This window comes from Ascidia mentula, chromosome 1 (genome assembly GCF_947561715.1).
Source record: "Ascidia mentula chromosome 1, kaAscMent1.1, whole genome shotgun sequence".
Taxonomy (NCBI): domain Eukaryota; kingdom Metazoa; phylum Chordata; class Ascidiacea; order Phlebobranchia; family Ascidiidae; genus Ascidia; species Ascidia mentula.
The window spans coordinates 9,165,365-9,180,570 of NC_138566.1; the positions used below are offsets into that span (position 1 = coordinate 9,165,365).

General features: G+C 46.6%; 1 protein-coding gene across 1 annotated transcript; it reads left to right on the top strand.

Moving 5' to 3' along the window:
• Window positions 1-317: 317 nt before the first annotated feature.
• LOC145900373 (metalloprotease TIKI1-like) lies at window positions 318-13,200 on the top strand. The gene is made up of 12 exons (XM_082988854.1): window positions 318-1,561; window positions 2,036-2,149; window positions 2,440-2,650; window positions 2,891-3,123; window positions 3,286-3,432; window positions 3,878-4,061; window positions 11,430-11,511; window positions 11,708-11,794; window positions 11,878-11,988; window positions 12,076-12,689; window positions 12,779-12,872; window positions 13,007-13,200. The coding sequence occupies exons 1-10, from the start codon at window positions 1,478-1,480 to the stop codon at window positions 12,491-12,493; spliced, it is 1,671 nt and encodes a 556-aa protein (XP_082844980.1). The 5' UTR covers window positions 318-1,477; the 3' UTR covers window positions 12,494-12,689; window positions 12,779-12,872; window positions 13,007-13,200.
• Window positions 13,201-15,206: the final 2,006 nt, after the last annotated feature.

Genomic DNA, 15,206 nt, shown 5'->3' on the forward strand with positions numbered 1-15,206 from the left:
AAATTATTATAGTAGTTCATTTTATGGATTTGTAGATAACAATAGCGTTTTTCTGTTCGTAGTGCTGCATACCGATAACTTAACATTTATTCACGCCGTCTGTGTCGAACAGTGGTGTCGCGTGTCGAACACTTAGAATGGCGAAAAAGGCATAAATCGACACCCTGCTCATGGGTAAAGAGCTCAGCATTTAAACAAACCGGCTCCAGTTTCTCATGCGAGGATCGAAACAACATGTTTGCGCATTGTGCCTGCGTCAACTCCGGTCACGGCTGGTCATCGTTCACCGCCGTTCCCGGCGTCACAGATTGGCACCTGTCGGTCCAAACGCCACGTTAGGGGCCTTTGATTTCGTGCTCCCAAGAAGGAGAAATCGGGCCACAAGAGAAAGCAGCGACAAGCCGACAACGTTAGAGTAAAAACAACACGAATTTACTGCTTGCCGCTGGGCAAACAGGCATAACGTAGCGGGCACGAGTAATGGGCTTTTAAACGGGATACCGCAGTTTGTCACCCGCGTCCACGGAGCCAGCGAAAAGACTCACCCGCTGTCTCATGCTCTGTTGAAAGCCGACCTTCAGAAACCTGTCATGGCCCCGCAGCTCCATTCTCATCTGTCGTCGGAGACCTGGATTCACTGATATGGGGTAAGATGCCAAAATCCCGAAGGCAGGTGAATATTACCTAAGTTGGTTTTACTTGTTGCAAAAGCGCTTAAAACGGGGCGACGAGATACAGGAAAAGAATACTGTGTTTGTTCAGAACGCCTTGAACTTAATTTGTTTTGTTGAATAAAACATTCGTAAAACTGACCAACTCGTCTGAACGTGTTGATAAACGTGGAATGTTTTTCCATATTTCTTTTAGGTCTCAGAAAATAATATAGGAAACAAGTTCATTCTGCTCCTCGAAATTTTGTAACGGGGTTAAGGAAATGGTGCAGTCACTATATCCACAGATGCTACAAACGGATGGGCTAACAATTAATTTGTTTCACCAACTTCGTCCTCACGAAATCCGAACAAATTAATCGCGTTTCGCGTTTATTGTTTCTCTTAGTTTTCTATAAGCCTTCCGTGAAAACGTTCGAATCGGTTTCAAAACCGCAACAAAGCAAGCTTCCGCAGAAGCCAACGCGATACAAATATTAAACACCGCCTTCCTGTTTAGAAAATCTGTGCACATAAAGCGCGCAATTTACGCAATATTTGCTTACTGTCGAGTTCGAAGACGTTCTCGTTATCGAGATCCGCGCGCGCACTTTACGCTTTCCTCCTTTTTTTCTTTTCTTGACGTTCAGATATAAGCACGAATCAGCGTCTGGCCTCCAGTACCAGTAGCGATCAGCCAGAGAGGAGTGTGTAAAGGCGATCAAACCAGACTAATCAATTAAAGAGTCCTTACAGTTAAGCCGTAATTTGAAAAGTTCGATCTTTGTACAAGATTTGAAATCAAGTCAAAGGATATATTCGAAAAAATGTTACGTATTTTGTTTGGATTTTTGCTGGCGACATTTCTCGGGTCCACCGTCGCCAAACATGGCCAGCCGTGCGCCAACGAGGTAAGGAGATAGTTAATTTGTTTGCTTTCAGTGGCTACGACGGACTTAAATGTTATTATCCCCGACAAAACCTGCCGAAATTCTCCTAAAGAAGACGGCAATCAACGGCTTTGGGCGATCTTAGTGGGTCTGCTCTGCCTGAACGAAATGTCACCGATCAAAGAATTTTAATATTTAAACGTGAGGTAGCACTGTTGTTTGTAAGGGTCAGGAACCCGAGGCCGGCATGGCGTTTGTGGGGGTCGCCAACTTGCATCTGGATAAAGGGATTAACTTTGCAGGTCACTGCGTCCATTACCCGCGCGCAAAGTTGTCGGCTTGGCCACGGGTGCTTTGGCGATTAACCCATTTCTTGACCAAAATCCACGTTCGATCTGTTTGTCGCCCTGGGAAACAGGAAACGAACCTTGTCGGTCAAATTATCCAGTTCGTTACTCGCAATGAGCGAAGACTTATGCCGCCTTTTCCCCCCAGGGCCGCCGTAATTCGTTCCTGTGGAAAATCAAGAGAAACCCGCCAGCCTACTTCTTCGGCACCATACACGTTCCCTACACACGAGTGTGGAGTCACATTCCAAGTTTTTCAAAGGTAATATGCAACAACGAATGAATGGAAGTGTGTTTTGGTTTTCATGGCGTTGGATCACTCCATCGAATTTTTGGCATACTGCCGCATCACGGAAAAGCTCAAGTCCGAAACTACAGGACTACAGCGTTCCGACAATTTACGCCGCACCACAAATTAAATCCAATTAACGTGGCTGCTCAGCGCGTAATTTCACCTCGGCGCTGACGAATCAAGAGCGCGACTCGCAATTTTGTCGCTTGTCCTGGAGTTAGGAAGCAAAATGTAAAACCCCGCTTCTCGTGTGTGCGCAGAGGGCCTTCCGCAGCAGCGACAACGTCTTCTTCGAATTGGATCTCACCAATGCGGATACGCGCGCATCTCTCACGCGATGCCAGATGCTGCCGGGCGGCACAGACCTGCGCGAAATTCTTCCGTCGGATCTGTACAGGCGCCTCAAAAGTCATCTGGACTATGTTCGACGCGCCATGCCCGGCTGGCTAACCTCGGAGCAAGAAGGAAAAGGTGAAGGAAGTTTTGAATTAGTCGCCCACCCAAATACTCTGGCACGCTGGCTGAAATTCTTTCAGCGCGTTCCGGCGTCTGTGTATAATGTTACTACACGTATACTCATTCTCGCGCCCTGTCCCAACACAATCCCGCTTGTAGAGCAAATGATTATCAAGACTGGCATGCCGGTCTATGTGAACCGTGTCTCCGGAAATATCGAGTTTGTTCACGTGGATAACTCCCCTCCATTTTTAGGATGGTATGGCGACGCTCTGTTCGAGGCAATCGCCGGCAACTGGGAGCGCAAGAGGCCGGTGTGGGTCATGCTGATGGTGAACTCCCTCACGGAGGCTGACATTCGCACACAAGGAATTCCAGTCCTCGACCTGCATCTCGCGCACAAGGCGGTGGAACTTGGCAAGCACGTGGGAGCCGTTGAGGAGGTCGACGAACAGTGCAAACCGCTTAACGGGCTCAACATGTCACAGGTTAGTCCCAAAACATGACAAATCACATTCTTCGACATGTTCTTCTTTAAAAACGAGAAATTTCGTTGTTTGCGGTTTCCTATGATTTCCAGCCTTTGGTTCACTTTTAGTGTTGTTACTGTGAATTAAAATTCGCCGAAAAAAACAAATCTCCTGATTTAGGTGCTGTACGCTTTGAACTACACGCTATTGATGCAAGAGCGCATGCGGTTCGGGGCAGCGGCGGCTCCCTATACCACAGACGACCTCATCCAGCAATACAACTGCGGTGATCTCAATTCCTCCATCTTCGACAGCGATTCGTCGCAGGTACATGAGCGGCCGGCAGCGGACAAAACTGTTACTTGACCGTCGTTAATCACACCTTGTACGTGGGCAAATGTCCGCAGTTTAGGGTGGGCGCAGTTCAAGCGTTTGTCGTTCAAAATTCTTTCCTGCCGACGAGGTTGTGCACCTTTTCTCATTGTGCTGATTCTTACCAATTTTGATTTCTTGCAACGCACTAATTACATTACTCAGCTGTTTTACCAATTTGAATAAAATGTCTGGCCGTATAAAATATGGTAATATACAATTGTTAACAGCGTGAGTTGCCATATATGTGACATAGTGCTTCAATTTTCATTCCTCTAACTGTGGTAATTTCATTATTTTTTTTATCATATTCAAGGTAATTTACATAAATATGAACATTTCTCCCGTGGATTCCTAACGGCGCTATTCAAAGTAGTGTAATATTATTATAACCTTGTAGTTTCCTAAATTGACGAACGACACGGACCTCGGCGACAACGAGAAGGGCAGGGAAATGGCAAACAACGTGGATTATTACTTCAGAAAAGAGCTCATATATCGTAGAAACGAGCGCATGGCGCATCGAGTCAAGTCCCTTTTACAAAAACACTCAGACGAGAGCTTTTTCTTTGCGTTCGGGGCAGGTAAGCATCATAGCAACTCGTAATGCATGCACCAGCGTTTATTAGCCGATGCTAATTTTCGTTTAGTTTTCCAATCAACTGTGTTGCCGGAGCAGGCGCTTACGCTTTTTGGCAGGCTCTGTACTCTGTAATCAAATTTTACGCCCGGTCAGACGGTCCCCTTGCTTCAAGCCGACACAACATACCTCAGTGCTTCCGTATGTTGCGGCGGGCCGCGAGTGTGTGTTTGTTGCTGGCGAACACATATTATTGTCTGCCCGAGTGGGGTTTTCAGTTTCTCGCACAGACCACTTTCGCTTACCCAGCGCGTGCCGCTAATCAGCAATACGTCATTTCTGAGGAAATTTCACTGAAAGAAGAACGATTGTTGACGTTTTCTGGCGCCGCGCTAAACGCAAACGCATCAACGATATCGAAGCTCTGGTGAGCCTCTGGCGGGAACCTGGTGCCAAATTTCGCGTGTGAATGAACCGTAGGAAACCGATGCCTGAGACCCCGGGTCGCGACTGAAGAGTTTCATTGGCCGCCGGGTCCCGAGGTTGTTGTTCCCCATTTGGATCCCAGGACACGTATGTTGTGGGTGCAACTTTGTCTACGCGGCAATCGGCGATTTTGGCTATAAATAATTTGAAAGATTAGAGCACGGGCAAGGTCGCCGCGACTAGTTTTGCCTGCGCGCCTCCATCCATTGTCCCGTGTTGTCGTTTGGCGTCGAGGGCCAACCATTCAGGGTTCACCTTTCGCCGTGGGAGAACAACCTATAGGCATGCGCAATGGGCCTACCGAAGCAACAAAGCTCGTGGCATTCGCAAACTTGTTTTCCGATCAAACCTTAATCTTGCTGAGTCTTTGTAGAGCCTCTTATCTGCTGGTTTGCGATGTTTGATTGGGGACATGAGGTTGATTCGATAAAGGTCGGGTGGCATTCGTAATTCGCGCAGTAGCTATTATGGGCCCTCAACCTCCGGGATCAGTTCCACAGTAAATATTTGCGAGCTCTTTCATTTGGACTGGGGCGCTCAATCTTACACAAGGGCGGCCGGGCGGTAAATCTTAGGCCGCGGTCAACGACGAGAAAAAGGATTACATGGGTGAACGCTTAGGTGTTGGAACGGGCGCGGTGGCAAGTACGGTTTATTAACCTCTCCCGATAGTTGTCGTTTTGTCCATCACTGGAATTTCGGGTCTTGGGCATTCACTGCTCATCGGTCGTGCTGTATTTTTTCCCCAAAATTTAGTTTATCTGGTTGGTGGCAGTTAGACAGGCCTAGTGCGATAACGCACATGACAAAGAAACGTTTGCAGTATGGTCTTGCATGCCTGCGCGAAATCGTACGCGTCAAACACTTACTAATTACAGAAATGTTGATCGATCCACGCAGGTTGCGGGAGGAAAGACCTTCCGAGCCGATTTGTGGTTGAGAGATTGGTTTGATAATCGCTTTGATGAGGCCGATAAGCACGATATTATCGCCGAGGCTCAGAAAAATGTCAATAACGGTTGCTATTCCAAGCGGGCAGCGAGAGGCCACGTGGCGATGGGGGCGTGTGGGCCACAATGCCATCAATCTTCCGCCGATTCCATATCAGTCTTCGATGCTGCGTCAATTGCGCTTATTCCAGTCCATGATCGCATATAGCTGTCAGTGGGGCTTTGTGCCACCATGTTTTCCTTTGTTGAGAATGCTGGTTTTGCTTAAGTCGACCTGGGTGGCGAAATAAACATAAGCATCTCGCTTAAGCCGATTTCCTGGCGGTGATAAGACGACGTGGTCATATGTATTGTTGCTGTGTTTTGAACGCTCGGTGCTGCTTGAGGGCGTCCATCATTGTTCGCTTTACTGTAAACGTATTTGTTCTGTTCCCTTATAAAGCCGTGGGCTCAGTTGAAATATTTCACCCGCTTCTGCAGTTTAGACATCAAAGCAGGCGAAGCGTCCCGCGCACGCAGTGGATTAACTTTCTGTTCAAACGTACCCTTTTCAACCCCCTTTCGTTTAAGCCCCACTCCATCCCCATGGCGCTTGACACGCGCACGTCAATTTTCATGTTTTCGCCCAAACCGATTTCACCGCACATTGCGGCTTCAGTTTCCGTCAGCTCTCTCAACGTAAAACGCTGGCATCGAGTTCTGTCTCCGCGTTCCACAGTTCTTCGATTACTGCTCGGCCGGTTTCGCTGGCACGTATAACTGGTATCTTTGCTGCGAGTAATTAGCGGTCCAACAAAGGGAGTGCTGTTCATCCGTTTTGTGAGAAACGACAACGAGAGTGTTTTGCGCGAATGAAAATTGCAGCTGACTTGTCCCATGCTTGTCATTTACCTCCGTGCGAATGTTCGCCAATTACTGACGATTCGGTTAATGAATTCCTCCCGTTCTTGCCCTGAGGATATCCGATGTTTATTTGAAAACTGTCACGCGATGGTTTAGCGGATTCCAACAGTGGCTCTTCATCTGTGACGCAACGTAAGCAACTTAAACTTGGTTTGGCAATGTTGTCCGAAAACAGGGGAAAACGTAATTAAAAACTGCATATGTCTCAAATAGTTTAAAGGCAAAACATCTAATCATCTTTGTCCATTTCAAATTCCGTTGTTTATGTGTAGATAACACTGCAATGAGCGGCAGTGTATAGAGAATAAGTTTTTCATTTTTTATATTGCGAGGACAAATATACCCCGCCATTTTTAACAGCCTAAAGGGTTGTTTTCAACAGTAAGTGCACGTTAATTCCAGTATAGCTCAAAGGTCGCTTGCGAATTGCGAAATCTCGCATTGCCAACCGTGTGGTTCCGCGACAAAACAACAACACAACACGACGGCGCCGTAACTTAAATTTATGAGTCGCTCTCCTGATCGGCTGTGTTTGTCCAAGGTGTCGTGGAACAACGAATCTAGTTCTCAATGGCTTCTGTCGTCACCTCGCGGTTTACCAAGTCATCGGGATAGCGATCTTTATCGGCGGTACCGCGTTGCGTCTGATCTGGCGAACAAATAGCGGGTGGCGGACGTATCGGTTGCCACCATAATCCCGATAAAACTTGAGCAAGTTTGCAAACCGATTTACGGAACATATGAAGCTCCTGACCTTTGTGCCACCCGCACTTGACACAATAAGATACACTTGTTGCGACAACGAACAATGTTGGCATATGTGTAGAGTTGTTGGTTTATATTACAAAAAAATAAACGTTTTTTTTTCAGTGAAGGTGTTTTTACAAATGAGCAAACGAAAATTTAAGTGTTAACGACCAAATACTTTAAACCCTAACTGATATGTCTTAACTATTTGTCAAGTCTTTGAGATGAGGTCAATTCAAAAATTCCACATCAAGCCTTTCTCCAGAGTACAAAGCGTTCTTTCAACAGTTTGATGTTGACAATTAGCGTAACCCCGACCAAATACGCCTTGAGACGTCTGAATGAAAGCTCCGCGAATCACTGTTCTCGTACGTGCAATTAAGGCGCGCAATATTTGTGTATGTTTTGCTAGATTAGAACGGTCTCACAGATTCCACGCAGTGCTTACGATACCAGTTACACGTAACGAACATTTTTTCATTTTGCGGCAACAGCGATTGATCTTTTATTGGACATAGTCAGACGTGAGAAAACAACCTCACGGCATTCTGGAAATTTTTCCCGCTTGATATCCACGATATCGCCAGTTCGAGGCGTTTTACTACAGTGCGATGTCTCGCGTCACGCCAATGACAGCAAGTGCGGCCTTGGCAACGGCTAATTTTATAATTATGAGGCGTGGTCTCGACGTGGCAATATCATAAAGTGGTAGCGCCAGTACCACGCGTCTGTGATACAAATATCGCGACAGCGGGGTGTGATAATTTCCCACGCCTAACGCTATACCGGCATTTTGGGTACTGACATAGCATCTCACACTTCACGCAGCCGTACCCTGTACAGGTGGCTTTGTCGAGATTCGCACGCGATTTCGGGCGCGTCGCAGATGTGAGTTATCCTGCAACTGGTTTCTTCCACAAACACGGTGCGTTGAGTTTTAAAGTGACCGACGGAAGGGTAAACGAAATGTTAGCACTGCTTTTCCACGAAGTTATGTTGTTGTGATGTGACGAGAGCTGAAAGACATTTTATCCGCCTGCGCGTCGCCCGCACTTCGCCTCGCAACTCACCCGCGTCGCTTTTATCTGGATCGCATCTTGACGATTAGCCTGTGCCCATATTAGTCAACGACGTGTTGCCGTTTCGCGGAGCTGCTGTACACCGTGACGTCATCGGCTAGGGCCATGTGTTTGAAAACAAACGGTTCATGCGGTTTGTTATCGAGCGATATAGCTCAAACCCGCGGATTTGCGTCAGAAACGTCGTCGGTTGGGATTTTACACCTTGATTCGGATGCGATTCCAACCTCACGCGTTGATCACGACTTAACGAGCGACTCGCGTGCTTTATTCTGCGGAATCGATGTGAAACTGAGGTTCAACCTGTCGATCGGTGTTGAACGTTTCCCGCTGTGCGTGCTTGTGGGCTTGCCTCAGACCCCAATGCTATTTTCGTCTGTTTGCGCGGGTGTCGTCCTAATACCCACACTACTTACTTTTCCTCACAGGCGCAAAGTTCTCGGCACCGATGTGTTTTCCACGGTATGTAAGGACAAAAGGACAGACGTCGTGTGACGTATGTTCTCGTATTTGCGTTACGGCGAGCGGACCCGCCTCCAGAATACGTTATACATCATCAGGCTCCTATTGTGTCTTGACCCCGTAAAGAGAAATTGTCCTTGTACCAACAGCTGAACTTGTATGGGTGGCGGCTTATGTCAGGAATCGCGTTTATTCCGCCTGGCGCGAATCCGACTTTGTCCTTTGATTGGAGCGAAGCCTAATGAGACGGAAACCGTGAAAAATTCGTTCGCCAAAGACGGTCAAAGGGGGGTCGCGAATCAGGAGCCGAAGCGACAATGATCAATTACTCGCAGCCGCAGTGACAGATGTTGGGCGTTTATTTACAAACATTTTGGCGAACTGCGTCCCCTGGAGAGTTCCTGGCGCCGTTTTCAAGGAAACTTGACGTTTTGGTAAACTTGAAATAACCTCTGGCGGCGGCAACGCGCGTAAACAATGACCACCCGTGTTTATTCGTTTGGTAAACGGCAACCCGGCAACGCGACAGAAAGCCGCTTGTGGTGGAGTTTTAAACGGAATTCCAACACGGGTTCTAACTGTGGGATTTTGACTGATGATGTACCAAGTATTTTTTCTCTTTAAATGTAGGCCGATCCTCGCACTGCCCCCTTAAACAACTGTGTCAGTTATAATACGAGAAGCATCTCGCCAATTAATCTTATTTCCAAATGCGAAAAAGGGTGTGTTTTGTATGTAGCACTAAAACGGTCTGTCCATGTATAAGTTGACAAATCGCCTGTCAGTGAATAGAAAACCAGGGCCCTGTTAATCAAACAGCCCGCAGCTTGTAACACAGGCGCCAATTGTGCTTTTGATTTTGCACAAGAAAGCCCTGTCCGACAGGGGACGGGTGGCGACTAACAGCGCAGTAGAGCACAAGCCACAATTTAATGCATTACGGCTAAACAACAAACCTTATCGTCGGATTCAACCAAGCTGTTAACTTCGTTCAAAACCGAACGCGTCAAACGGGGTCGCAAGCTTTTTGTGAAGCGCCGAATTATACGAGTCGCATCGATTCGAAGATCGTGTCTCGCTACTCGTTGACCCGCGCCCGACGCGCGCCCACCAACGTAAATCCTGGCCCATTGTGGGGAGTCAACAAAAACGTCCAAGTACCGTTAGTTTGCGCCTCCCGGGCGCTGCACAAAGCGACGTCGCAATGGGCGACACAAACCGGCCGAGCACCCTCAACAGAAACTCGATTAACAGGAGTTGAAACCCTGTTGATTCGAGACGCGGCGGCGACTTCAAAGAGTCCGTCTCGTGTTTAACAGTTTACCCCCAGCGCAGGAGAAACTTATGGAACACGTGTTATAGAGGATGCCTGTAGGAACCGAACGTGTTTAACGGGAGCCACCGCCGGGCATACTGTGTTTCTAAATGCTGAGGAGTCAAGTAAATCGATGATGTAATTTATTGCGCTTGTTTGAGTTGCCAAGCTCTTGTCACGGAATGACAAATGCTAACTGATCAAAGATTTCCAAGTAACGGGAAAATGAATGCAAGTTAAAGCTTGTCAAATATTACTCTGCTTCCCACGCTGCGTTGGACAGTCCCCAAAGCGATACTCGCGTGATAGTGTGTGGGAGAGCAATCGCATAATCCTCGATAATTGCAGGCCGCCGTGAGTTAATCGGCGCATGCACAAAACCGGTGATAGCCATGTTGGCAAACACCGTATAAGGACTACAGCAAAGGTAGTCCATAGAATCTCTTCATATGTTGGGTTTGTGCAAGCGCCGACACAACTTATTGCTGGTTTCTATGGTGAGAAGGTGCGTTTCCCGCCGATTTTAACCAGTCATCGTCTGTCAGTCGAAACTTGGGAACGGGGCGGGTGGCTTTGCGATGTCCCACTCAATTACAGACAAGCACGTGGAAGTACAGAGGGAGGACACTTAAAATCCATGCGTAGCGGCCGATCAAAGGAACCTGAAGCTCTTTTGTTTCGTTACACGGGACCATAGTTTATTTGTTTTGGTTCCCGGAGGCCGCGCTGTTAAAACCCGTTCAAAGAGCAACGGGCTCTCACTTAATATAAGTGCTAAGCTTGGCAAGGTCCCGGCATATAAAACTTCCATGGGTACCATGCTTACTAGTAAATTTTATGCGCAAGGATTTTAGCTTTCACTTCGGAAAACAAGTCTCAATCCCAACTGCAATCAAATCTCCATTATAATTGACGTGCGCAACCTGACTTGGCCTTTGGTCAACTTTGGTTTATGTCGTGAGCTCCGCATTCTTGCCAAGCGGCCTGGTGGTTTTTTTTTACACCACATCGGTGTCCGTTTCTGAAGCGCGGAAATGGAGGGTCCCAAAAACTTAACTTCGACACGTAATTGCTCCCAGACGCACAGTGAAATCGAGCTGTTTATTTTGCTTCAGTCCATTTGGGGCGTTTGGTCTTTTCGTGATCGGTGGCGCGACCACCATTGTGTGGCAGAAATTGACGCTGCGTATGATAATCATGTTCATCAGCGGCCGTCACGTACAATCAAACTGGGCGATGGAATGTGATTGTGACCTTAAGTGGTTTAGGACAGATAAACAAACAATATACCGGTTTCCTGCGTCGTAAACCGCAAGCATTTGTTATAACACTCTGCAAGTCAAAACAATAGTGCGTATGATTATGCCGACTAATGTGTGCAATAAGCAATTGTGGCTAATGTAGTTGACCGTGTAATTTGATTATCGCAGGTCATTTCCTCGGCAATGGTTCGGTGCTTGACTTCCTTCGCAAGGACGGTTTCGAGATCGAGCATTCGGACGGAGTTGAAAGGTGAGTTAAACCGGTCTGTTGATTTCGGGCGACTTCAAAGCCTTTGCGGGTTTGCCACCACTACCGCCCAAATGCAATTAGATTATCCTGTTGTTTTTAATTCCGCCCGTCGATCTTTGTTACGGGTAGCTGGCCTGCCAAACGCTCGACCGCTACACTATCTACAAACGATAAGGTCCCGTTTTTGTTTTTCCAGCGATGCCGACGACTCCTTGCCGGTTTCAACCGACTTGAACCAGTTCACTAAAGGAGGAAGAAACCGTAATCCTAGTTCAAACTCTAGGTAAGGCTGCACTTTGACTTACCCAGCCCCTTTTTTTCACTTTTTCTGAGACTTTACAACTTTTAAAACAACGCATTTTCTAGGAGGGCTGCTCGGGCGCAGAGACGCAGGAGTAAACAGCGTAGACGCAAGTCGGAGAGAAACGGTCGTAGAAAGAAGAACGAACGAAAGGGCAGTCGAACGTCAACAGAACGGTAAGTGTTTAATGTACAATTCATAACACAATGATCCCTTTCCAAATTTTATTCCAACAAACTGACAAATAATTGTCGTTGCCGCAGATCTTCAAGGAAATACGACGAAATTTCAAGCTACGAAATTCGTGATGGGGTTTATCAACATGACCTCTCCCAGATTCGCATCGTTAACCGATACCCGACGGCGAGCCCCGCTCTCCACGATATCTGGCGTAACGAAGGAACGTCGCGTCAACTCCACCAATATCTGAACAGTCGGGCGCGATCGAGCTACTCTTCGCACCAAACCAATGATAAAAAACATTACCGGGAAACATGGGACCGATTGAATACCCCGGTCGCCAAAGCTCAGTCCTTCAGCATTAAGGAACTGGCGAAACGGTATAATGAAATGCTAAGAGCTCAGAATGCCGGCGAAAGTCTAGACTACAATCATCTCCTTGTTGGGACACTCACACTCGCGTCTGCGACTGTGTCTCTGTTGTTCGGTGCATTCTATTGAACATTGGTGGCCATTTGCCATTCCATTGTACATGAGCGATGGCGACCGACAGAAAGGCGGGGAATCGTTCCTGTTCTTCGACGCGTACTATATGTGGGATGATACTGTGAAGAAACAGAGGAAGATAGAACCAGGGATACTTGAATGCAACGGAAAAAATGACTATATTAAATGGAAAGCAAATGAACGCAACCAGGTAAAAACTAAATATTCCTTTGCATATTCCAGTATATTATAATATCCCTAAACATTATAATATTTCTAACGTACAAACTTTGTTTTTAGATGCCGAAGAAGCTCAATCAGCCATTGAGAAATCAGACGAAAAATTATCCGTAGAAACTGTTGCATCACATCACCGCTTTCTGTTGTTCGTAAGGTAAGAAATGGTTGGTGCAAGTGTTGCATGCTGTAACAACATACCTAAATGCAATACGTGTGTTAACTGGGTTATATCACGAGGGATATTTATTGGAATTAAAACAAATCAACATGCATCAATTCTTTTTGCAGTGATATCGTGGGCTGGTTTCCCAACGATCTCTCCAGAGGAAAGTTTTCTTATAAGACGTACTCAAAAAGACACACCCACATTTTGCACTTGTTTGGAATTTACGTGTTCTTAATGCAGTATATCGCCATGTTCCGATTGCGTATAGAGTTTCGCTCGATCGAACAAAACTTGCGAGATGCAAATAAACACGAGAGCCTACGCAACAACACTGTGGTGATGAGAGACAGATGGAAGAAAGTGATTAAACAGTAGATAGTCGCAGGTGGCGGCTTTGCTGGATTTCACGGGTGATTTATCAGTTCGGCATTCCCGGCCTTAGCCGCAACTAAACCATGCCCTGCGTACAAGTTACTTGACAGGGAAACTTTTCACTTCGGGGACTTCAAGAACGCTGCGCTGTTTAAATACGCGATTAACGTCATTTCTTCGTCACTACTTGCACAGGTGGATATGGAGGGCAATCCCTGCACGCTGGTCGTTTCATGTCGGTCTCAACTCCTCGGCAGAAGGGGGATTTGCATGAACACTGGGGCGAAGCGAGATAGAGGGTGTTGAAAGGCATGTGTGCTACCACTGAAGAAAGGATTTGGTTTTCTTCAAAAAAAAACTCGCGTGCAACCAATTCACACCCAATCCTTTTTTTTAATTTTATTAACTCGTTCGCTTCACATCCAACAACTTGAAAAATTCTTCACGTGATACAAACAGTTCACAAAATATCGGCTTGTGACGACCTCGCGTACATTTGTGGTTCACCGAAAAGTTGAAAAATATAAATGTCGGATTAAAGTTAGATCGCTTGCACGAAGCCACATTTTATCGCGCGGTTGCTGAAATGGCGGGCGGAGAAAAGAACACACCACGCATACTTGTCAACTGAATACGTTTGCACTGGTCCCCAACCAAACCGCAAACCACTGGTTAAACATGGACTTAAAGTGCTGCCGGCCTTTTTATTTCAACCTCAAACATTTGCGGCAAGTGGTTGGCGAGGGCGCGTTTTCAAAACATACCAGGCAACGCCCTGTCGTGTAAAGGTTTGCGGCCGACCAGGAGGGCAAGGCGTCAGAGCCCGTCGTCTTGTTTTGAAAATTGCGTTTAAAATCGTGTCCGCCTGTCTGTCTGTCGATCCGGGATCTCGGGTTTAATCTAATACACAAAAAACTGATCGCATATTAGAAAACTCAGCACTGCGCGTAAGGTACAATCGTCAGGAAGGCAGAGGAGTCAGACTCATAAAATTCGACAGCCAATTGTACTCACGCAAATGAAAACATCAATGCATTATCGCGGCGCCGCGTTGGTAAAAACAACTGTTTTCACATTTCCGCAAACCTATTTGGAAAGTGCTGAAAGCGAACAATCCAATACAGTACATAGTGTGTCTGCGAGGCCATCAAACCTTTTTGAAGTTGATCCAAGATTTGGGGATTTGCTCGAGTTGCTCGAGTTGCTGTTGATTGACAGGAACTCTCCCCAAAGTGGCGAATTTCCAAACTAAATACGATGCCCGAGATAAGCTACGCAGTGGTTTTGAGCGGCCGTGGCACTTTTTAAGTTGAAAACAGGCGTCGTTCAATAGCTCCTTTGTTAAGCAAACGAGTGGCGTAATAAGAGTGCGAACGGTGTAAACATAGATTAACATAAAAATGCTATAATCGCGAGATGCTGGGGTATACGCACGGGAACGAATCATAAAAATTAACATATTCTGTAAACTCCACTTTCGGGTCGCCAACATATTTAGGGTGGTTTGCGAAAATAGCAATGTTAATGTTTTTACACAATCCTTGCAAAAACTTTTATGAGGTTTATGAATTCGCAATATTTGGCATGGAAACTCTCTTGTCACATGCTGTTTGCTAAACTCCATAACGTTGATTGTTTCCAATCCAATTTATCCTCCAGTAGGAAACAGCCAATTCTCTCTTACTGTTTATTTAAGGGCATTTACAGCCGTTTTCAATTGCAGCAACGAAGCGAAACACGCCCGTGTACATATCGTAAAGTGCGTTTCGGAAATTCCTTTTCCGTTTTTGTCCTCCAGCATTATGTGGTCATGCTTGTGGTAACTGTAGCTCTGAAATCTTCATCATCAAACGAAGCTCGCTTGCACGCGATTATGAGCTTGCAAGAAGTCGGTTGAGGTAAACTGTCACGCAAGCGGCGTTCCACATTTTGAATGCGACCTAACGTGCC

Coding starts and splice junctions, on each gene's coding strand:
- LOC145900373 (XM_082988854.1), top strand. CDS start 1,478: ATGTTACGTATTTTGTTTGGATTTTTGCTGGCGACATTTCTCGGGTCC. Junction 2,651..2,890: donor CTCGGAGCAAGAAGGAAAAG/GTGAAGGAAGTT, acceptor CTCCATTTTTAG/GATGGTATGGCGACGCTCTG. Junction 11,512..11,707: donor CATTCGGACGGAGTTGAAAG/GTGAGTTAAACC, acceptor TTGTTTTTCCAG/CGATGCCGACGACTCCTTGC.